The sequence below is a fragment of the Terrapene carolina genome, unplaced genomic scaffold (genome assembly GCF_002925995.2).
Source record: "Terrapene carolina triunguis isolate 2854851 unplaced genomic scaffold, T_m_triunguis-2.0 Scaffold247, whole genome shotgun sequence".
Taxonomy (NCBI): Eukaryota; Metazoa; Chordata; order Testudines; family Emydidae; genus Terrapene; species Terrapene triunguis.
Window position 1 is genome coordinate 7,008,108 of NW_020664598.1, and position 24,053 is coordinate 7,032,160.

A 24,053-nucleotide genomic window follows, 5' to 3' on the forward strand; every position below is an offset into this window, starting at 1 on the left:
TCAGCACAGATTATCATCATTAAGGTAGGGAGTGGGAGCCAATACTAGTCACAAATGCCTGAAATACATAATAGGGAAAAACCCTGCCTCCCATAGAGAGCAGTTTCATCCTGAGGACAACTGGTGAGCTCTAGGAAGCTGAGCAGAGGAGAATTAAAATCTCCCAGATACTGCTGTACAGTTAAAGATAAATTATCTTGCAAGTAAATGAAACTGATTATTTTAAATGAAACTATTGCAAGCATGGTAACGAGATCCAGATCCTCATGTTCTGTATCTTTTACATCATCCCCAAGGGTCATTGTCACTTGTGGGTTTGTCTACCCAAATAAGGTCTGCTCACGTGAGCAGGACTCTTCTTCTTAAAACTCCATCCAAGATTTAGTATGGAGCAGCTTCATAGATATCAGGAAGTGGTCCCTAAATCCATTTTCTCCCCCATGGCAGGTCTCACTTTTGGACAATTTCCTGTCTTACGTTTTACGGAATGGAGTAATCCCAGCAGCCAATGGTAAGGATAGTGGGCAGTTCCTTTAATAGCCCTGATCTCTGTTAACAAAATAACCGTTACATGGCTCCAGGAATTGGTAATGTGATATGGGGCTTTTCACCATTAGGGACAATTTTCCACATCAACTCAGATGAGAAATGACAAGATGTCGTTACGATCAGCCGGTAGCCTATGTGAAATGAGTTGTGGGTATCAGCCAATTTCTAGGGGACAAGTAAACACATTCTCAAACCACCACTACAACTGGCGCTAACTTGAAGTTTCATCAGAGAAACCAAGGACTCACTGGGCATAGAAATTGAATTATAGGGCACTGGACTGGCACTCAGGAAACCTGGATTCTATTGCTAGCTCTGCCACTGCCCTGCGGGTGACCTTGGGTAAATCACTCCCCCTCTCCATGCCTCAGTTTCTCCATCTGTAAAATGAGGGTAATGATATTGAGTTCATTGGTAAAGTTGCTTTGAGTGCTATGGATGAAAACTGCTATACAAGAGTGTTATTATTGTTATGCTGAGAGATACAGGTGACTGCTTGGATCACAACCTCTTTTAGACTGGGTGTGAATGCACCCTTCAATTAATGTAACTCTCAGAATGAATTAATCACAAACTCCTCACCTAAAACAAAAGGGGGTTGTGAACCCGGCCAGGAGTTTTTGAGTGGGTGAACGAGTTCTGCCCTCCCTCATACACACAAAATACTCAGCAAAACACAGAGGACAGACAGACTGAAGGAGCAACTGAAAACACAGTGCTTGACCCTGGAAGAAACTTGGGAGGGTGGGAGGTGTCATGATCCTGTCTACAGTTTAGTATCCATTACAAGAGGTTTTGGGGTCAAAGGTGCAGGCTTAAAAGAATGCTCTTGGTGCTGTGAGAAAAAGAAGCTGTTTCCTGCTATGTCCTTCTGCATTCAGAGACACAGCACTTTGTACGTTCTTTGTAAATGAACAAAGAAATATCTACCATGAATTTCTGCTCTCTACTGGAACATCCCCAGAGTCCCAAACTTTGACTAGCTGCATGGATTGAAAAGGGGCAGCATTATTATTATCTCTAGAGGTGGTCTCTACAAGTAACAGATGAAGCACACTGGAGGAGCTCTATGGGGAAATTCCTATCACTGCTCCGTGTGCTAACCTAGCCAGTCATTCTGAGTGAAAATAACCCCTATCCAGAGGACCAGCATAAAGTCTATGCATCACTTAAGTCCCATTTAAGCCCTCAAAATAGGGGTGCATGGACCTCTTTACCAGGATGTATTTTTCACCCTTCTTGGACAGTGCAGACAAAGAAGAAGGGGTGTTTGCTAGTGGTTGGAGCACAAGACTGGTGTTCACAATTCCTCTGCTAACTCTAGGTGACTTTGGATAGGACACTTAGGAGAGCTAATGTGCTGAGCACTTCCTGCAAAGTGCTGAGGCAATGGGAGCGCATTCAAAAAAGAACTAGATCAATTCATGGAGGATAGGACCATCAATGGCTATTAGCCAAGATGGGCAGGTGTCCCTAGCTTGTTTGCCAGAAGCTGGGAATGGGCAACGGGGGATGGATCACTTGATTGATTACCTGTTCTGTTCATTCCCTCTGAAACACCTGGCATTGGCCACTGTCAGAAGACAGGATACTGGGCTAGATGGACCTTTGGTCTGACCCAATATGGCCATTCTTATGTTCTTGACCTCTCTTTGCCCCTTTGTAAATGTAGATCATACCTACCACCCAGGGGTGTTGTAAGGATTTATTCATTCATGTTTGTAAACACCTTGAGATCCTTGGAAAGGTGCTATAGAAGTGCAAGTTATAATTATTAAGTATTATATACATTTTGTTTGTCTTTTTTTAAGCTAAACTGAAGAAGGGATTCCCTCTTCCTAACCTGGACCAAATTACCCTCCTCAGACCTGTTGTTAAAGTTAACGAGGTGAGAAACTGGGTTTCTTCTTAAAAAGAAACTCCTCTTACTCCTCTTTTGCTAGATTGTTAGCGTATTAAAACAGTAAAAGTCCTTGGTATAAGATGAGAAATTTCATACCACAAAAGTTTCTCTTTAGGAACAAATTTCTCATTCTTTGAGGGGAAAAAATAAAACTGAGCCAAATGTGCGGATATTCAGTGGCCAAATGCACTCAATGGGTCAAATTCAAATGTGGTGAAAGTGAGAGTAACCCCTTGGAAGTCAAAGGAGTTACACAGCTTTTTACATCTTGTCTAAATTTGCCCCATCAAATTAAATTCAAGTCTCCATCTTCTCAGTGCAACCCCATTGAGTTCAATAGGGTTGCTCAAACATAAATGAAACAGAATTTGGCCTTCCTCATGTATTGTGAATAACTGGAGCTTTATATATATAATAATAGTAATAATGATAAAGATGCGGGGCATTTCCTGAGGATTAATGAGCTCCTATGGGTATGTGTCCCAGCTGGTCATAAATCTCTCAAATATACCCTGTGCCTCAATGGTTCTTGCTGATATAATAATCAAATGGAAAAACAGAGGGCGATATTCTGCTACCATCACTTGCTGCAGTCATTTGTTGATGCAGGGCGAGAAGTTAGCCCTTAATTTGGGTGCACAGGGCATTGCTAGAAACAGGAATCAATAATAAATTAATTTGTAGAAAATTAATGAGCCAATCAGATTGTTCCAATCATCTCCCACCTTTGCAGTCATTTTATAGTCCAAACACTGTGCCCAGTTCTTTGGTTGGTGCTGAAGCACAACTCTGGAGAGGGAGTGCGAAGATAGTTTTAAGCCACGGTTGCGTTCCGTAAACTTCGGACAGCTTTGTGGCAGGCCAATCCCCTGATAGAAATTGCAACTACCTGAAGGCTGCTCTAACTTGCCCTGGCTGCCAACCGCCCCAAGAGGGCCAATGCAGCAGCTAATGATAAGGTACATGGAAGCCTCATTCACACCCCTTCCTCTCTAGTCACATTACACTGGTACCAGGAGTGGGGAGGTGGCACTGAAGCATCACTACACCATCTGTGTGTCAATGGAGGTTCCCTGTTAGCTGGAGTGATACTCCCATGGCTGGCTACATGAGCTTTAGGTGCAGGTTCTGCTGGCAGTGTGGTGCAAAGCAGCAGAGCCCCAAGGAGTTTATGGGTCTGTGTGTAGAAGTCTCCATCCCTTTGTGAACTTCTTGAAGTTGCTACTAGTAAGTCTCAGTTCTCTTCAGTAAAGATTCTCACCCTTAATCCCCAGGACAGAATTAAAACTGAAAATTCAGATGCTTAACTATCAGTAATTTCAGGCACTTTTGTGAATGTTCTTCTCTCCTCAGGGTTATCTGCTGATTTCCACTGACATTGACTACAAACTCTAAGGAAGGAGAGCTCATTTGGATGATCGGGAAGTTCCCAACCAACAACATGACCCTGAAGGCTGAACACTGTCCCTTTGTTTTTAAATTAAAAAATTCTGGAAATGAATGAAGTCTTCCCACTTCTGCTCTGATTTGGGCAAAAAGCCAAAAAGAAAGAGGGACTTGACTAGCATGTATCCAGCAGAGAACAATGTAAAAAACATATTACCGTGTGTGTTTTTGTGGTTAGGTAGGGGAAGCATTTGTTATTCAGGAGTTTGTAGGTGCTGCAAAAGTTACTGTTTTTAAAGGTTAAAGTCTCTCTGTTTAAGTAAAGCCTTTTCTATATACTTCCTGGGAAGCTCAATATTCTTTAGAAAAAAGGAAGGATGTATGCCACCAAACTGCAAACACAGCTATCATTGGCAGCTGCTTTATTAATGGTCTTGTTGTAGCATAAACTTCTTATTCTGCTTCCAACTGAATGCATCTGTTGTGTTTAATATGAAGTGGGAGCTATCAAAAAGTGCTTCAAGCTGAAAACTCTCTTGGTGCCTATGAGGACTAAAATCTTCTGAGTTCTTTGTGAAAGGATTTCCTCAGAGTTTGATCAGAGGGGTGGACCAAGTGCCATTGCTCTTCTGAGTGGTATTTCAGGACAGGGACTACCCTGATGTCTTTTTAGTTATAAATAAGTGGGTACCCAAGAGGCTCCAGAACTATAGAACTGAGAGCTGAAAAAGACCCATTAGTCTAGTTCGTGCTCCGACAATACAGAATTATTCTTTACACTTTCGTTAGTACTGTATCCCTAAGTTTTAGATATGCCAAGAAATGCAGCTACAACCACTTTTCTTGAGAAACTATTCCACAATCTCGCTTTCAAGAAATCTTCAGGCAAAATTTTTTAATGATTCATTCAATTACTCCTAGTGCTATCTACTCCTTGTTCCACCTGGAAGAGTTCCTAGCTCCCCTTGGCTCTTCAGCTTGCAGTGACAAAAAGGGGCTGTTGAAAGGGAAGGGGGAATAAAAACTTGAAATTAAAAAAGAAGTTTTTGAAAAATGAAACAAATGTTTTCATTTGATTTTGAAAGTTCTGATTTCCAAAAAACTTGCCCTGCACATCCTATTTTCCAGCAGAAAAACCCAACAACCAGTGACCTGTATTTGACAAACCCCCATTTTTCAGCAGGAAATGTTTTGCAGGTGAAAACTTTCAGCCAGCTGTGATTCATTTGGGTGCCCTAGCCAGTAGCTGATGTATGGTGGCATTATCAGTGTCTGCTGGGTGGCAAGGCAGACTGCAGGGTGCTGGGGGGGAAAGGGTGGCCCAGGGAGGGCAGCAGCCTCCTGAGCTCTCGCTCTTGATCGCACTGCAGAGCTCGTGTGAGGGGCTGGGCGAGCTCTAGGGGGCAGTAGGGCTCGGTCCCTACACACCAGCAAGGGGTGGCCCACACAAGCAAACTGTCCCTCTCTGGGCAGGGACGTCCTTAGGCGTACGCAGCTGCGTAGGACACCCGAAAATTTGGGGCACCACCAGGACCCTAGACCCTCCAGGCCCTGCCCCCGCTTCACCCCTTCCCCCAAGCCCCCTCCCCACCTCTTCCGGCCCCTGCACCACCCACGCCCCACCTCCTCCCCTGAGCATGCCCTATCCCTGCTCCCGGAGCTTGATGCCATGAATCAGCTGTTGATGGTGCTCTGGCAGTGCTGGGAAGGAGGGGGAGGAGTTGGTAAATGCAGGGATGCCAGCGCACAAGAAGCGCGGGGGGAGTGGGGCAGAGGGGGGGAACTTGGCGCCAGTGGGTGCTCTGCACCCACTAAATTTTCCCTGTGGGTGCTTCAGCCTGGAGCACCCACCCACATAGTCCACACCTATGACCAGGCCAGCAGGTAAGAGCAGGTTGGCTCCCACACACCCAGCACGCGCTGCAGTCTCCTTACTAGGCAGAAGGCAGGGGCACCAGTTGCGCCGGCATAGGGGCACCAGTATTCACAGAGCTGAACGTGCTGGCGTAGGAGCACCAGTTGTGCCAGCAGAGGGACACCAGTTTAATAATACTGCGTAGGGCCCCATAAATCCTCAGGATGGCCCTGACTCTGGGGATGAGTCCCGGAGATCCCACCCCAGTACCCCCGTCCTCCCCCTTCCCTGCAGGGACCCAGCGGCTGCGGAACCCCCTGCCACTGCGCTCTGCACGGGCCCTGTGAGGGTGCCGCGCGCACTAGCTCCCCGCGGTGGGGTTTTGTCAGGACGGTCTCCTACCACGCGCCGCCCCCACACCCCCGGGGGCGGGGCGACCCTCCCGATGGCTCAGCGCCCTGCTCGGCCGCTAGGGGGCGCTGCAGAGCGCCACAGGGCTGGCGTAATGTAACGCTCCAGACTGAACGGATGAAATGTGAGCCTCGGCGGGTCCCGTCCAACCTCTTCAACCACTGCCCTCCCATTCGCTGGATTTTCGCCTTCTGAGACAGCCTGAGCCTCGGCGGCCCCCGTTGCATCCTGGCCGGTGGCGCCGTGTCGGAAGTGGAGCAGCGGTGTGTGTGACACGGAGTCTACAGGGCCGCCGCCATGAGCCGCAGCTACAACGATGAGCTGCAGTACCTGGACAAGCTGGACAAGAATAGCTGGAGGATCAAGAAGGGCTTCGTGCCCAACATGAACGTGAGCTCCGGGGCGGGGCGGGGCGGGGCGGGGCGGGGGGGGGGGGGGGGGGGGGGGGGGGCCTGGGCTCACGCTCGGCAGTGACCGACCGTTCAGCGCGCGCTCGTGCGCGCGGAGCCTGAGCTGGGGGTTGGGCCGCCCCGAGACTCTCCTCCCCTCCCCCGCCCCTTCGCCCTGGGGCCGCTGGCGCCCCCGCGCCGAGAGGAGGGAGGCGGAGCCCCTGGCGGTGCGTGGCCTGTTGCTGTCCGCGAGACCCGTCCCGTGGCCGGGCCCCAGCGTGCCAGGCTCTGCGCACCCCGCGAAGCTCCTGCCCCGGGGAGCTGCGGCCTGAGCCTGGGACCAGCCCCAGGGGCGGGGCCCAAGGAGACAAGCGGGTCGGCGCCCCCTGGGTAGGTGCTGCGTCGGCTCAGGTCAAAGGGGCGTCCGGGCGATGCCTTTGCTCAGCAGCTCTCCGGGAAGCCGCTTCCCTACCTGAGGGGCAGCCGGGGAGAAAGCACCAAGGTGCTTGTTTGGAAATGAAACAAGTGGCTGCTGGGGGCTGGCGGTGGGGGCCTCTTGGAGGCAGGCACAATTCTTCCCCGGGCCCAGAGAGCGCAGGTGCAGCTGGGATTTATTTTTCTTCATCCTTACTTAATGATTCCCTTAGCGTGTGAAACTGGCAATATTAAAATAAACTTCAGGGAAAGCATCCTGGTGTGCAGGGCATAATGCTCCAAGGTATAATTGTGTCTAATTCCAGAAGTACAAGTTAGGAGCCTAAGGTACACCTAGGCACCACCTGAGCCACATATACACCACCTCTGTTCTCCCTAACATCTGTCTGACTTTAGGCCCTAATACTACAGGTACTAATGCATATCAGCAGTTTTGTGCCTCAGGCTATATCTATACTACAACCTATGTTGGCATAAATTATGTTGCTCAGGGGTGTGAAAAAACTACCCCCAGAGCAACATAAGTTACACCGACATAAGCACTCATGTGCACAGTGGTATGTCAGCAAGAGAGCTTCTCCTGCTGTGGTAGCTTCTGCCACTTGCAGAGGTGGTTTTATTATGCCGACGGGAGAGCTCTCTCCCATTGGCATAGAGCATCTTCACCAGACACACTGCAGTGGTGCAGTTTATAGAAACCTAACTCATAGAGCTGGAAGAGACCCTGAAGGGTCATCGAGTCCAGTCCCCTGCCTTCACTAGCAGGACCAAGTACTGATTTTGCCCCAGATCCCTAAGTGGCCCCCTCAAGGATTGAACTCTCAACCCCTATCCCTCCCCTTGTATCCGTACAGCTGCGCTGCTGCAGCACTGTACATATAGACATGGCCTAAGTGTTTGCAGGCTTGAGTGTTTGGATTGTAAACTTCTTGGAGCGAGGATTGTGTCTTTAGGAAGTGCCTAGCATGTCTTAAGCACTATCAAAAACCTAATAAAATAATATACTTCTAAATAAACAATGGCAAGAAAATGACAAAAAAAAATACACTTTGTAATCTATTAAATACCATTAATCTTGGCAATTCTCGTTCTGTAGTGTAGTCCTGCTTGTGGCCATGAGTTTTTGTAAGACCAGTAACGATTCATTATTTTGTCTTTTCCCGTTCTTGTGTTTGCTTCTAGGTGGAAGGAGTGTTTTATGTTAATGAGCCGCTAGAGAAATTAATGTTTGAGGAGTTACGAAATGCCTGCAGAGGTGGAGGTAAGTACAAGAAGATCCCATTCTCATTTGTTTTCATTAAATTTCAAATACTTGCGTCCCTTATTTCACTTTTTTCACCCTTGCCTCCTAAAAAAGCCTCCAACCCTGAATTAATGTGGCTTGCATGCATCAAAGAAAACAATGAAATTGTGTAGTGAAGGCTACTCATACGTCCAGCCATGACATTATGCACTGCCTGTGTGCCTGACTACACTGCTATCCTGAAAATAGTGCTGCTGAAACATGTTGGCTTGCCAGTCCTGGTGACTGTAAAGTACTTAAGCAAGTTTAAAAAATAATTAATAAATTCTTGTATTAATAAGAACTTTAGATAATTGAAAATTAAAGGGATTTTAAAATTTACTGCACTTTTCATAATTATATCCTTTTAGTTATTTCCTGTATTTCACTCAGAGTGGACTATGAAAATAGACTTGTCAGTTAATTTCTAGTTCTCATGTGACAGCACAATGCAGGAAGGAAATCTTAAATATATAATACAGAGGAAGCTAAAACAACAAACATGGGGATATTTCTGTTGATCTTGGGTTTTGTAACCTCTTTATATATAAATATAAATGTAGGCCTAAATTGACTTGGCACTGTCCTCTGAAGGCTTCTACCTTCATGATATTGGTACAGCATGGACATCAAGAGTGCAAACTTCCTGACAGTGCCTCAGCATTGACCTGGAATGCGGCAGGGACCACAAAGTGGGGAGAAAAGGGAGTTCATTCTCCATACCCCAGTCAGTCCTTGGCTTATCTTTTGATATTTACCAACAAGAGTGCCAATTGTGGAGGTGGTTTGTGTTATGTCGACACCTCTGCACTGATGCCACAAGACTCATTTCACTGAAGCATGGTCTATTGAGGATTTTCAGAAATTATCCCACCTTTTTTAATCTAGCACTCGTGGAAACTCTGTTGTAGACTGTGAACCAGCATTTTTAATTCCTTTATACAGGCCTAGATTATATGGCGGTAAAAATATAGACAGGTGGCCTATACCAGCACTTTGAAGCTAGCAACAGTCGGAGCTGCATTGATACTGGCACCACAGTGGGAGAATTTCAGAAACTCTTCAGTGTAATGGAGCTGTAGTTCCCCAAAGTGCCAGGCATTTTCCACCAGATTGAAACGACTTTTGGTCACCACTGATCTGCCTAGATTTGAGTCAGCAACTTGACTGATATGGTAGCACTTTTCATGATCAACACTGTTCATCAGCAAGTCCCTTGGATAAACTTTCAGTTTTCTTCTTTCAGGTGCTGGTGGATTCTTGCCGGCCATGAAACAGATTGGGAATGTGGCTGCACTACCTGGCATTATTCATGTGAGTGACTGCTCTGAAGAATTGTCCCCCCCCCCCCACCCTTGGTTGATGTCTTCGAAATGGTGATCATGTTGGGAACTAGAGTGTAGAACTTCATTTCAAGAGAGCTGTGCATTTGGAACCCACCCGTGAAATTGTGGCTTTCCTTTTGTATATGTATGGATTAAAGGTCAGCAGCTGTTTTCCTTGGCAGAGTACCAGCAGGATACAGTTACAGTGGAGATAATTGAAAAAGTAAAGATGGTATTGGGATATTTATCCTACCTTAGTATTGTCTGTACTTAAAATATACACCCCATCAAGTGATTTATACAAGCCATGGCAAATGCGTACTTTTTGATGGTGGCCTCTGTGTGTGTCCTTTTTCTCATTACTCTAGATCAAAATAACATTTTATGAAATTCACATTCTGTTGTGGCTTCTTGTGCATTCTGCCTTTTCCCTTCATGCCTATGGGACATGAAGCATCATGTTCTAATGCAATGTTGCAGATAGAACAAAATCACAGAAATATAGGAACACTGAGAGGTCATCTAATCCAGCCCCCCCACACACTGAGTCAGGACTTAGTAAACCTAGGTCTAATTGCTCTTAAAAACCTCCAGTTAGGACAATTACATGTCCTCCTTTCGAAACCTATTACAGTGTTTAACTATCCTTATTGTTAGTTTTTTTTCTAAAATCTCCTAAACTGCAGATTAAGCCAGTTATTTCTAGTCTTGCCTTCATGGGATGTGGAGAACAATTTACCACTATTTGCTTTATAACCGCCCTTCACATACTTGAAGACTTATTAACAACCCCTCCCCCCAGTCGTCTTTTCTCAAAACTAAACATGCCTAGTTTTTGTTGTTGGGGGTTTTGGGGGGGGGGGGGGGGTTGTAAACCTTTCCTGAGACGTTAGGCTTTGGAAACGTTTGATCATTTTTGTTGCTCTCCTCTGGGAGACTCTTGTCTACACCTTTCCTAAAAGGTGGCACCCAAAACTGAACACAGTACTTCAGCTGAGGCCTCTCCAGGACAATTACCTTCCATGTCTTACATTCAGCATTCCAGTTAATACACCCCAGAATGCTATTAGCCTTTTGGCAGCTGCATTATGTTGGCTCATATCAATTTGGGATCCACGATAATTCCCAAATCCTTTTCTGCAGTACTACTGGTCATTTATTCCCCAGTTTATATTTCCATACTTGATTTTTTTTTCCCCGTCCTAAGTGTACTACTTTATGGAATTTCATCTTTTTGATTTCAGACCAATTCTTCAATTTGTCAAGGCTATTGTCCTCCAAAGTGCTTGCAACCCCTCCCAGTTTGCTGTAATCTGCAAATTTTATAAGCATTCTCTCCACTCCATTATCCAAATCATTAATGACAATCTTGAAAAGTACTAGACCCATGCAGTACCCCACTAGATACATCTTCCCAGTTTAACAATGAAACTTTGATAACTACCCATTGAGCACAGTCTTTCAACCAATTGTGCAACCACTTTATAGTAACTTCATCTAGACCATATTTTCCTAATTTTCTTATGAGAATTGGACTGTGTCAAAAGCCTTACTAAAATCAAGATATATCAGGTCTACTGTTCCCCCTTATCTGCTATACCAGTAACCCTGTCAAAGAAGGAAGTTAGGTTCTTTTGGCATGATTTGTTGTTTGTGTCCATGCTGGCCATGATTTATTACCCTGTTATTCTTTAGGTGCTTATAAATTGATGATTTTAATAATTTGTTCAAATATTTTCCCAGGTATTGAAGTTAGGTCAACTGATCTATAATTCTCTGGATCCTTATTGTTCCCCTTTGTAAAGATAGATACTATGTTTGCCAATCTCCAGTCCTCTGGGACCTCACCCATCCTCCATGAGTGCTTGAAAATAATCACCAATAGTTCCGAGACTGCTTCTGCTAGTTCCTTTACTACCCTAGGGGGAATTTCGTCAGGCCTGACCAACTTGAATACATCTAAATTATCTAAATATCCTTGGACGTGTTCTTTCCTTGTTCTGGCTTGTGTCCCTCCCCCTTGTTGTTGATATTATGTTAACCATCCCACCACAATCTTTTTAATAAAGACAGAAGCATTAAAACGCCTCAGCCTTGTTGGTGTCATCTGTTATTAGTTCTCCTTCCCCACTAAATAGCGGACCTACATTTTTCTTTGTCTTTCTTTTGCTTCTAATAAATTTAAGAAACTTCTATACATGATAGTGTGTCACTTTTTAGGAAGCTGAGAGTAAAGTGTTTTTGTAGGGGGCGTGAATTACTTTTCATTTTTATTAATTGTCAATAAGCAACATGGTTGTTTCATTTTTAATTGTTTTACATGGTAACTCAGCAAAAGCTCTAATTTGTTTTTGCAATAAATTGCTGCCCTTGGGGCTATAAAAGTTCTTAAAGGTGACATGTAAAGGAGAAGAATTGGGGATGCAGATTGTTTTGTTTTTGTGGCCTGTTCAGCTTATGTCTTACCACAGAAATGTCACAAATGTCCATTCCAGACTTTTGTCTGTGTTAGAGGGCTTCCTGGTTGTAAATCGAGCTTTCTTAGGACAGGGGAAAAGGTTGAATTCTTAATAAAATGGCTTTTCTTCCCAACGTTTGTGTTTAAATAAGTGTTCAAACAGTTTTAAATAGTCTGACTAAAAATCACAACCCTTATCAATTGATCAGGGTTCATTTTCTTGAAAGCTGTGAAGTCATTACTACTTCTCCGTAGAGTCTCCCAGGACAGACACAATCTGAATTTCTAGGGTTGTTGGGGAGGGGAAAGAGCAGGCCTCTTTTAGACATTATAAAATAAAGTATCTGCAAAACGGCCTCTTTGTGTTGCAGGTGTCACTAACAAAAACTAGCTTAAACATCTACCTCTTACCTCTTGGGTCATTTTGTTGTTGTTTCACCCGTTGGAATGAAGCACTTTCTTGGTTTGTGTGCAATTATACAATTCAATATTGGAAAATGCTGTCTGTTTCCTGCTCGCCTCTTACTTCATGGCTTTTTTTCTTTCCTTTATGTCTGCAATCTGCTGGCATTTTGGGTGACTTTCTGCATGCTTAAACTTCTGTGCCTTTGAGTGTGGGCTTGTCATTATTAAATCCAGTTTAATTGAATGAGGCAGATGTGCTATACCTGAGGCAGATGAGTCCTAATGATAAATTGCTTATCAGTTTAAATACCACAATTCAATTCAAAAGTTGTTTCCTGTGTCAGTGCGGAATGTGGGAACTCTGAATCCAAGTAGATGACTGGTGTGTGTGTGGATCTGTAAACTGCCCCTGATACTGTTACTGGTGACTAGTCTCATGTAAGCTTTACGTTGTGCCTGTCCATATGTGGAACAGGGTTGTATATCATTTAAAAGAAGTCTTTCCACTGCCCTTTTGAAATCTGATGAACTTTCTTTCAGAGATCTATTGGGCTTCCTGATGTACATTCTGGCTATGGGTTTGCCATTGGTAACATGGCAGCATTTGACATGAGTGACCCAGACGCAGTGGTGTCACCAGGTAAGAGTAACTTGAGTCTGATCTAATATACTTCGAGAACTGTCTTTGGTGATCTGAAATTCTTTCTTGAAATAGCTGTTTGAGATCCCCACATTTTTACAGTACAGAAGTAAAGTGAAATGTTTTTAATAGTGATCTGAAAAGTTTTTCTCTGTTAAGATACCAGTTCATGCATCCTAAGTTCTCTGTTTTTTCTGCCGGAGTTGATTACAACCAAAGCACCTAAATAGTGCAGGGAGCCTTGCTCTCTTCACGCTGTTTTGGGTGTCTGTTCCCAACTTCTGAAGAGAGAGCCCAGAACCCCTGAACTTGGTTTTGGGCAGGTAAAAGAGGAACTAATTTTTAACTCTAGTTTTAAAATGTTTGTCTGTTTATGTTAAGGATTTAGGATCTAAATAGTTTTGCCTCATTTTTTTTAAGAACTTTTCAGTTCACCTTTATTAACCATTTGGAAATGCCTCTGTGCTGGCATCTGACAGCTATTATTCTAAACTATGTGTATGGGAACACAGGAATTGCCATAATGGACCAGACCCCAGGTCCATCTAGTCCAGTATCTTGCTCTGGCACTGGTCAGCACCAGATGTTTCAGAGGAAGGCTTAAGAACCCCGTAATAGACAGATTTAGGATAATCTGCCCTCTAAATAGGTCTCATCCTGATCTCTAATAGTTAGATACTGGCTCTAAAGCAAGGTTAGTATGCTTTCCAAAAATGTTATCATTAATTATATCTCTGGATATTCTTGACATCTATATAAACAACCAATCCATTTTTGAATCTTAAGTTCTTGGCCTCAACAGTTCCTGTGGTAACAAGTTCCAAAGTTATTTTCTTACACAATGTGTGAATTTCCTTTTATCGGTTTTGAATTTCCCAACTTCTAATTCCATTAAGTGTCCCCTTGCTCTTGTGCTATGAGATAAGGAGAAGAGAAGTTCCCAATCTGTCTTTTTTAGGCCAGTCATTATTTCATGTCCCCTTATTTGTCTCCTTTCTAGGTAAATAACCCCATCACTCTTGTGAGTTTCTCCACGTTCTTGAAAATTCTCATCACTCTTCTCTAATCCCCCTGTAATACTGAAATAAAGTATCATTTAACATAAACACTTTGGGGTCACATTTTACTGCCAAAACTTGACAGCAGGGAGAGCTTGCTGTTTGCCTTCCAGAGAACACTTTTTGCACTAATTTAAAAGCCTGCTACCTTAAATACAAAGATTTTGTTTTCAAATAACTGAAATTAGAAATGGAAAAGGCTGTGTTTGGTAGGGTAGAAAATCAGTGTATTTTAATTGTAATGTGCTTGTTGGGTAGTTTGGATAGGTATTTCTATATTAATCACAGGAGCAACTTTGCAAGTTAAGGATTTTGTGGGAGACTGTGTTTTTGTATCCATGATCTAGGACAGTATCCAGAGCAGGGGAGTATCCCTATAGCACTGAGTGAAGATGATGTGGATATGGAATACTTTTCATTACAGTAGTGCCAGATTTTACCTATCTGGGGGATTGCATTGTCAACTTGCCAGGGGCCTACAGACTGCATGGAAATTCACTAAAATGGAGCAGATTGCAGCTGTCCTCTCATTTAATATGGTGGTAGGACTGATGAAGACTTCAGGCCCTAATATGCAAAACTTTCTCTGTCAGGAAGCACATCAGTGTTAAAGATGAACATGGCCAAATGCTGCAGTGTAGCATTCTGTGGCCCACAACTGAGCAGCCCCATCTATTAACTTTGTGTGTGTGTTGTTTTTTATACCTTCAGGTGGTGTCGGGTTTGACATCAACTGTGGTGTCCGATTGCTGCGTACGAATCTGGATGAAAGTGACGTCCAGCCCGTGAAGGAACAGCTCGCCCAAGCCATGTTTGACCATATTCCAGTTGGCGTGGGCTCCAAGGGTGTTATCCCCATGAATGCCAAGTAAGTAATGACTTTTTGTGCACTTCTGGGGGATGGGCAGTGTCTGGCCTTTGTTTTGAGAAGGGATTTGCAGGTGGGAGGCTGGAAGGAGGTGGAAAGAAACTTCCTGGCCCATTCCTTTCCCCTACACATACAGCTAGAAATAATAGTACAAAGCCATCTAGGAGTCAGAGGATTAATTAAGGGTGGTTTAAAGGTTATCAGTTTTCATAGTGGAGGGTTTCTTTAATTGTATAGATCAGGGTTCAGCAACCTATGGCACGTGCGCCAAAGGTGGCACGCGAGCTGATTTTCAGTGGCACTGTGCTGCCGGCCTGGGGTTCCATCCGCCGGCCCCGCTCAGCCTGGCCTGCCTGCCTGGATGGCCGGCCACCGGGCCCCGCTCAGCCCGCTGCCAGGCTGGGGTTCCATCCGCCGGCCCCTGTAAATGTAAAATGTATTACTAGCACGCGAAACCTTAAATTACAGTGAATAAATGAAGACTTGGCACACCACTTCTGAAAGGTTGCCGACCCCAGTATAGATAGTGATGCTAAAATGTCAGCCGTTACCCTGATACGGGGGAGGGGAAGCAATGAAGTTGCAAGTGGCTTTATTCACTAATTTTATCTTTGTGGAACTGGCTTTTTGATTGGCAGCAAAGGGTTGAGTGAACTCATTGGCTTTTCACCGCTTCAGACATGGGTGTGAACCCTTGGATGACATGTGAGGTTAACTTTGTGCTAGTACTCATTTAAGAGTTTGAGGAAAGTGTCTTGATGATTGCAGGGACTTGGAAGAGGCCCTGGAGATGGGTGTGGACTGGTCTCTCCGGGAAGGCTATGCCTGGGCAGAGGACAAGGAGCACTGTGAGGAGTATGGAAGGATGCTGCAGGCTGATCCTAATAAGGTCTCCTCAAGAGCTAAGAAAAGAGGTTTGCCTCAGGTAATGTTACCTGTAAGGTGGTTGTAAACACTTTGAGGTTTAAAACAACAACAAGAAAAAATTAGCTTCATTCATTTCTGTAACTCATGCCCTGTGTTCATATAGGCTTTGACTAGCCTTGATTTGGGAGGGGTTATGATTTTGAATCTGTTTTCTGACAGAGCTAGAATAGGGGGAAACAAATAACAGTAAGAACTGTAATTTAATTCTTACCTATGTATAAAATTGCCCTTCTATCTGTCGTTAAACAGCTGGCCCTAACTGTTTGAATTCATCACTACTAGCACTTGTCAACCTTTTAGGAATGGTAGCTTTTCTAGATTTCTTTTTTGTTGTTGTTGTTCTGGTTACATTGACTTAAATTGTCTGAGCCAACAATGTATTTAAAAAAAAAAAAAAAAAACCTTGAAGAACATGTCCTGTTACTTGGTTGTAAAATTCTGGACTGCCATGCAAGGGGACTGGATTTAACTTGGTATGCTGCCTAGAGTAGAGATCATACCATTGCTATAATTTAAAGGCTTCTTCCTCCAACTCTCTTGGGCATTATTAATGAGAATATATTGCAATTCCACAGCATTTTAACCTTTAAAGAATTTTGCAAACATTTAACCTTCATATCTCTCCTGTGGACCAGGTAATTATCTGTTTCACACAGTTAAGTGAATTTCCCAAATGTACAGAGTTGGTGTCAAAACCAGGATTAGAAGTTGGGAGAGTCTGGCTCCCAGTCCTATGCTCAGACCACATCTCCATCATTGATGACCGACTTCTCCAGGAATGTGGCTTTAAAAAAAATCCACCTGTTTGTTGTATTTATGAACTTTTTGGTCATGTCTACACTACCACTTATGTCAGCAAAACTTATGTTGCTCGGGGGTGTGAGAAAAACACACACCCCATACCGGCATAAGTGGTTGTGTGCACAGCACTATATTGTGTTAGAGGTTTTGCCGCCGATATAGCTACCGCCAGTTGTTGGGGGTGGTTTAATTATGTCAATGGGAGAACTCTCTCCTGTTTGCATAGAGCAGTTACACGAGAGATCTTACAGTGGCACAGCTGCATTGGTACAGCTGTGCCGCTGTAAACTCTCTAGTGTAGACATTGCCGCAGCCCTATTACTAAGGCTATGTAAAGACTGCTTCTCTTTACTATCTGTGTTTTAGAATCTGTTCCTTCAGGTGGCAACACTACTGCCACTTTCTAACCACATTCTATTACAATTCACCATATTGCACATAAATCCATGACTCTTCATTCTTAATCCCCTCCAAAGGAGACAGCCATTCCTCTGTTCCCAAAGGCTCACCTTTTGTACAGTGTCTAATCAGTAGATGGCTAAGATATGTTGTTGTAATTGACAGCTGGGGACCCTGGGAGCAGGAAACCATTATGCTGAGATCCAGGTGGTGGATGACATTTATAACGAGTATGCTGCCAGGAAGATGGGCATTGATCACAAGGGACAGGTGTGTGTAATGATCCACAGCGGCAGCAGAGGTCTGGGCCATCAAGTTGCTACAGGTATATTCTGTGATAAGACTACTTTTGTAAGAGCTGAAGTAAAATAAAATCCTTCAGAATAGTCTGCTGCTCACAATAAACCCTATTAACCAGTCAAATTTATTAGAATATATTCAGTACTTATATTGTGCTCTAAAAACAGTGAGTTAATCCTTAACCAGCCCTTATGAGGTAGGTAATTATCTCCATTTGAGATTGTGGGGGAATGGGACCGAGATCTAGATTGTGAGCTCTCTAGGGCAGAAGCTGTCTTTATTTGTATTTGCTTAGTACAATGAGACTCTAATCCTTGGTTGGAATCCCTAGGCACTATTGCAATAGAAATAAGAGGAAAAGGAGAGAGATGGTAACTTTCCAGAGATCACAGAAAAAATCAGTGTTAGAGCTGTGGTTAGAACATCAGAGTTCCTGCACTGAGTGCTGTGCTCAGACCTCTAAACCATACTCCTAGGACTTTAACTGTACCTATTAGGTAGTTAAAACTTAAAACACATGCTCTAAGGAGCTTGTCTTTTCTCCCAGGCACCTAGTTCCATCACTTTCACTCTGAAGGTAGTACTGTGGAACCCTGTGTAGCAACAACTGAAGTCCTCATTCCACACATTCACTTCTAATTTTAAGAGGAAGTTGAAGGTTCAACCACCTTCTGGTACCTCTGAGAGGGGAGCTGGGTTTTGTGCCTGTGAATCCAGATCTAAAGCCTTTCAAAGTAGAGGTGACAGGCTGGTTGTATTGTTTGTTTTTCCCCAGATGCTTTAGTGGCTATGGAGAAAGCCATGAAACGGGACAAGATCATAGTTAATGATCGCCAGTTGGCATGCGCCAGAATTGCCTCCCCAGAGGGACAGGACTACCTAAAGGGAATGGCAGCGGCTGGGAACTATGCATGGGTCAACCGCTCTTCCATGACTTTCCTAACCAGACAGGTAGGAGCAGAGATGCTGTTCTGCTGCAAGTATTCAGGTTCTTTTAAAGGTCACTGGAACAAGGTAAAACGTTTTGAGCCATGATGATGAGCAGCTGGGTGAAGCTTGTACTTTTCTGCTGCCTGTGCTATATTAACTTGTTGGTTTAAGAGAAGACTTCAGTCTCAAGAGCAGTCAGTCCAATACCTTTTACCAGCAGAAAAGTCTCACTGGGTTACATCTAAAAGATGTAGAATAACACATCTTAACATTTCTTCTTCTGCCAGTTTGAGAGGGTAAAATTTTCAGAAGTGCCAACTCTCCATTTTCAAAAGCTAAGTTCTGAGGTCTTTATTGTTACCCTCAAACTGGCAGAAGAGGAAATATTAAGGCATGTTGTTTCACAGCTTTTTTGATTGATCTCTGGTGTTCTAAGTCTTCCTGATTGATTTCTAATACTTTCAGAAGGATCCAAGCTGCCAGTGAACAGATAATCGGTCCAATTCGGTTGTAGAGTAAACTTCACAACTCAATTGACTTCAATGAAGTTGTATTCACTTATGTCAGGGCTACATTTGGCCCAGTGTTTCTAGAACCAGGGAGGCTGAACTGAAAGTGTTGCCTTACCTGTCACTTCATTTAGTTGCAGTTTTCTGACACACAGTTTCCCGTGACAGGCCATTTTCAAATGAGTCTGCTGCTTTTAACCCCTAAAGCTGTGAGAGATTGCTCCTGTGTTTACATCCAAACTTTCTCCCTTAGGCCTTCGCTAAAGTCTTCAACACAACCCCTGATGACCTAGATCTTCATGTTATCTATGATGTGTCTCATAACATTGCCAAAGTGGAGCAGCATGTGGTGGATGGAAAAGAGCGGACCCTGCTGGTGCACAGAAAGGGATCGACCAGGGCTTTCCCTCCTCATCATCCTCTCATTGCTGTTGATTACCAAGTACGGTTAACTTTAGAGGGAGGTGGAGGCAGGGGAGGGGGTTTCAGATGAATAGGAAGGGTTTCTGTATTACTAACAGCGGAAGATTTTAAATGTTTCAGTTCAAAAAGGGTAGCAAATGAATTATATTGGAACACTTGTCAGTGTCAGCCATTATCCTCAGGCTTGTGTTGAAACTTTTGGACACTTCCTGATTCATCTTTCTTCCCCAACCTACAATTGCCTGCATGATCTTCCCACATCCCTAACCCCCAATTTCATGAACATTCATGGCCCGCCATAAAATTTCCATACCCAGATGTGGCCCTCAGGCCAAAAAGTTTACCCATCCCTGCCTTAGGGCAAACTGTGTCTGTTTGCCTGGCCTCCTCATGATAATGAGCATTTTTACACACTGCCTGCGTTTTCCAGTCCATCTAGTGAATCAGGAGTCCTGGGTACACAGCCAGAGGCTTGCCAGCACTCCTTTATGGATATGTGATCCTGAATTCATTTGATGGCACCCTGGTCCCCTTATATCGTTTACTGAACAAAACTGTCTTAAATCTTGAGTGATTTTGATCTTAAATTGGGAATATTATTTTGTTTGCGCCCCTAGCTGACTGGACAGCCAGTACTGATTGGTGGGACAATGGGAACCTGTAGCTATGTTCTTACTGGTACTGAACAAGGCATGACCGAGACCTTTGGAACCACATGCCATGGAGCTGTAAGTACAAAAAACAGTTAAAGGGATTGTGATGGGATATCCAAAAAACAGCTGCTCAAGGAGCAGCCAGTGTGCTGTTACACTTGTGGGTAGGGGAGATAAGATTCCCAGATCTCTAGCCTATCGAGTGCTGCAGATGGTGTGTCTTGTGCACTATTGATGCCTCTTTCTCTGGCTAACACTAAGCTTCCTTGCCTACAAAAAGGGTTGGTGTGGTGGACAGAGCCCCACCACCAAACACTGACAGCCCAGAACTAAGAACTGGAATGGAAGCCTTGAGGATGCCCATGCAAAGCACTTCCCTTGGTGGAAGGAGGTGGTGCGAGGGCTTCTTTAACAGTGGAAAGAAATGGTTGCAGCTTCCTCACCCAGTTAAAGCCCAGATTGTGGCTACTGATTACCTAGCAGTTTCGGTGAAAAGAGAGACCCAGTGGTGAGCTGGAGCCGGTTCGCTCCGGTTCATGAGAACCGGTTGTTAAATTTAGAAGCCAGTGTAGAACCGGTTGCTAAAGGGGTGGCCTGGCTTCCCCAGGGGGCAGTTTAAAGGGCCTGGGGCTCCCAGCAAGGGCTGGAGCCCCAGGCCCTTTAAATTGCCACCAGAGCCCCACTGCTGGAGCCCTCGGGTAGGGCTGCGGGGCTCTGGGGGCTATTTAAAAATTCCGCGGCTCCTGCGGCTTCTACCGCCCCGGCCCTTTAAATAGCCCCCAGAGCCCTGGGGTAGCGGGGGGGGGGGGGGGGGCTCCAGGGGCTATTTAAAGGGCCAGGGATCCTGCTGCTTCTACCGCCCCAGCCCTTTAAATAGCCGCCAGAGCCCTACTGCTTCCCCAGGGCTCCGGCAACTATTTAAAGGGCCGGGGCAGTAGAAGCAGGGGAGCCACAGCCCTTTAAATAGCCCCCAGAGCTGCTGCTGCTGCTACCCCAGTGGGGGACGGGGGGAGGAGAAACTTTCGGGTTCTGAGGGGGGTAGTCGGCAGGATGTGGGTTGGGGGCGGGGGGGCGGGGAGAGACAGGCACGTGGGGCTTGTATTGTACTCACCCCGCGGTTCCCTATCGGGTCTTCGGCGGCACTTCGCCGGGGGGAGGCTTGACTTGCTCCGGGTTTTCGGCGGCAGGTTCTTCACCCGGAGCGAGTGAAGGACCCACCGCCGAAGTGCCGCCGAAGACCCGGTAGGGAACCGGTTCTTAGGATTTTGGGAGCTCATCACTGGAGAGACCTACAGGAATCCTAGATACCTGCATGCTGTGGATTGTTGTACATGTAGTGATCCCTAACAACGCTTCAGGATGTGCTATTAATTATGCAGGAACCCCAGCACACCTATGCATTTTACTGCTGCCTCCTGTTTCTCAGCTCTCCTGAGGCATGTAATCTTTGCATCAGACTGAATATTTTGCTACTTGGGGTTTGTGTACAACACGCACCTCCTTCTAAATATTAATGTATGCTGGCTTGTTAAAAATTGCTTGCGCTGTATAGCACCAGAAATCCCCAAAAGTAAACCCCAAGTAAGACATTCTGAGTGTTCTGTCCCATCAAGTCTCTGGTTAGTTTAAATATAAAATTTGTGCATGATTACTTCTGCAAATGCTGTCTTGCAGAATGCTGGAATGAAACACCTAGGTGTGTGATTTTTATTTCCACTGTCTGTCGGTCTTAGTAATGCAACTCTTACTCCTTGTGGTGACTACAAAACAAAGTGAAATAATCTAAATCTATTGTTTAGGGTCGTGCATTGTCCCGAGCAAAATCTCGACGAAACTTGGACTTCCAGGATGTGTTGGACAAGCTGGCTGACATGGGGATCGCAATCCGTGTTGCTTCCCCCAAGCTGGTCATGGAAGAAGTAAGTTTTAAATTTCTGACTGGATGTGTACTCTGATAGACAGCAAATTGTCCACTGGGGCAATTAGAGGAGCCGCACTTGCATTCCTGGTGGAAGCTTTCAATTCTCCAAGTGTCACATGAAGAGCCTGCATTCGAAACCAGCCCAATCGAGTCCTTTGCCCAAATGATGGCATCAGGGAAAACTCCATGGAGGTTTCCCCTGATGATTCCAGACACTAATAGGACTGTGGAAGTTAACCTTTATAGGCTGCCTCTTTCTGGAAGGAAGTTGGAGTGGCTTGTTCCATGGCGCAGGCACCTGGTGTCCTCTCTCCTGCTGCTGAGTCCAGTATGGTGGCTAGTTCAGTTCCTGAATATCTTCAAAATAGCTTGATTCCTCCTCCTCCTCCCCTCCCTCCCCCCCAATAAGACAGAAACTTGCTATGTTCTTCAAGTGGTTCACTAATCTTTTAGCTGTGTAAAAATAACTAGTTCCTCAATGAGTAAGTTCCCCTATTTTAAGAGAGTAGAAAGGTAAAGCAAGAGGCATGTGTCTAACTTTGTGTGTCTCTTTTTTTTTTTTTTTTTTTTTTTAGGCACCAGAATCCTATAAAAATGTGACAGATGTGGTTAACACCTGCCATGCTGCTGGCATCAGCAAGAAAGCTATTAAATTGAGACCTATCGCTGTTATTAAAGGCTAGGAACTGACTGAGGCCATCAGAAATCACTGGCACAGCAATGCCTTCCACAGAACAGACTAAAATTGTCATCATCATCCTCTTTCATACCTCTTGACTGCAGAATGCTCAGATAGTACACTCCCTATTCTGGAAATACAACTGAGCGAGGAGTCTCAAAAGTAACTTTTTTTGTGTTACGGTGCTCTTTAGTATGCAGAAGGGGTAAACAAAACAATGCTGTTGCCTTATGTTTAATGATCCCACCAAAATGCATTGAATTCCATTAGTAGAACTGCAGACGTGGTTCAACCAGACTGTCACTAATAAGCCTGCAGATGGCAGTACACCCTTCATCAGCCAATTTAATATATAACCCTTGCCCAACTCACTGTGCACCCAAGTGACTGGAGTTCCTGACGCCAACTGAAGTCCTCTGGCAGGTCACATACAGAACTCCTGGCAGTGGGAAGATGCTCTGTTTGCAAACACTAGTCTATATTGTGTAGACATAGGGTAGTGGTAGTTATGTAACAAATTATGAGGTAGGGAGTGGTCTTAACCCTAACAAAAAGCATGAGAGAGACTAGCCAGGGTTCAGACACAGCCCCCATAATTAAAACATGATCCTGGGGTGTACTGACTCCTTTGATATTCACAGTTGTTCCACAAGGGCTGATGGGAATTCTGGTGCCATTGGGTATGTTATTGAAAAGGTCAAATGTTACCTTGCACATGGTGTGACTTAACAACTGACAGATGTGCTTAGCATAAGACTTGAAAGGTCTGCAACTGTAATTGGATCTGCTGGCGCAGCTCTCTCCAATGGGTTTCTGTGTGGATGACTTAGTGGATTGAGATGCAGGATCATGACTGAAGATAAGTATGATTTGAGACTGACAGATTAGCCCTTTATTTTTGTTTTACATTTAGTAATTGAGACTTGGGAGGCAAATCACCAAAACTGGTGAATTTCTGGGAACTTGGAACTTCTAAATAAAATGGGAAAACACAAAATCACTGTAGTGTGTGTGGTGTCCTCATTATATTGCTGAAACAGCTGATTATTAAAAAGAAAAAAGTGCTTATACTGTGGTCTAGAAGTTACCAAGATTTCAGATTATAGCCAAGCTGCTGTGTCTGCATGTGGGCTATGAATTGTACAAATGTTTGTATTTAGTAGCAGTTTGTTTGTTCCAAGAAATGCTAATATAGCAAATAAGTGCTTAACTTTAATGGAATTGTTTAACATTACATTTTTCTCAGAACCAGTTCTCCCCCCCTCGCTTTTGTCCTGGATGAAACTTGCTTGTAAATGCAGACAGTAGGTGGCACTCGTATTAAAATAAAACCCTGAAGCTAGTGCAGAAGTGCAACCCTGGCAAAAATGCCCATAATAGGGGTTCAGAAACTAACTACTGGTAGAGGCTCCAACCTGGGCTTGTTTGATTACGTACTCATGAAAACGTTAATTCAAAGCAAGTGCCTCGCATGAAACCTGTTGATGTTGGAATATGGAATGGAATGTGATTCGAATTAATAACCTAACATTAAGTTTTATTAGAAT

The 24,053-nt window shown here is 44.5% G+C and overlaps 2 protein-coding genes across 2 annotated transcripts in view; both read left to right on the forward strand.

Moving 5' to 3' along the window:
- The window catches only part of BPIFC (BPI fold containing family C), a 20,505-nt gene extending 16,615 nt beyond the window's left edge, over positions 1 to 3,890 (forward strand). The window contains exons 13-15 of the mRNA XM_026657477.2: positions 448 to 511; positions 2,361 to 2,437; positions 3,806 to 3,890. Of these exons, the coding sequence (XP_026513262.1) occupies positions 448 to 511; positions 2,361 to 2,437; positions 3,806 to 3,847 (183 nt within the window). The 3' untranslated portion in view covers positions 3,848 to 3,890. The remainder of the gene's footprint in view (positions 1 to 447; positions 512 to 2,360; positions 2,438 to 3,805) is intronic.
- Positions 3,891 to 6,330: 2,440 nt separating this feature from the next.
- Positions 6,331 to 23,506, forward strand: RTCB (RNA 2',3'-cyclic phosphate and 5'-OH ligase). Its single transcript, XM_024212946.3, has 12 exons — positions 6,331 to 6,494; positions 8,111 to 8,189; positions 9,457 to 9,524; positions 12,939 to 13,038; positions 14,808 to 14,964; positions 15,733 to 15,889; positions 17,257 to 17,416; positions 18,167 to 18,342; positions 19,084 to 19,272; positions 19,871 to 19,981; positions 21,706 to 21,825; positions 22,403 to 23,506. Exons 1-12 carry the CDS (start codon positions 6,402 to 6,404, stop codon positions 22,508 to 22,510), a joined length of 1,518 nt encoding a protein of 505 aa, XP_024068714.1. The 5' UTR covers positions 6,331 to 6,401; the 3' UTR covers positions 22,511 to 23,506.
- Positions 23,507 to 24,053: the final 547 nt, after the last annotated feature.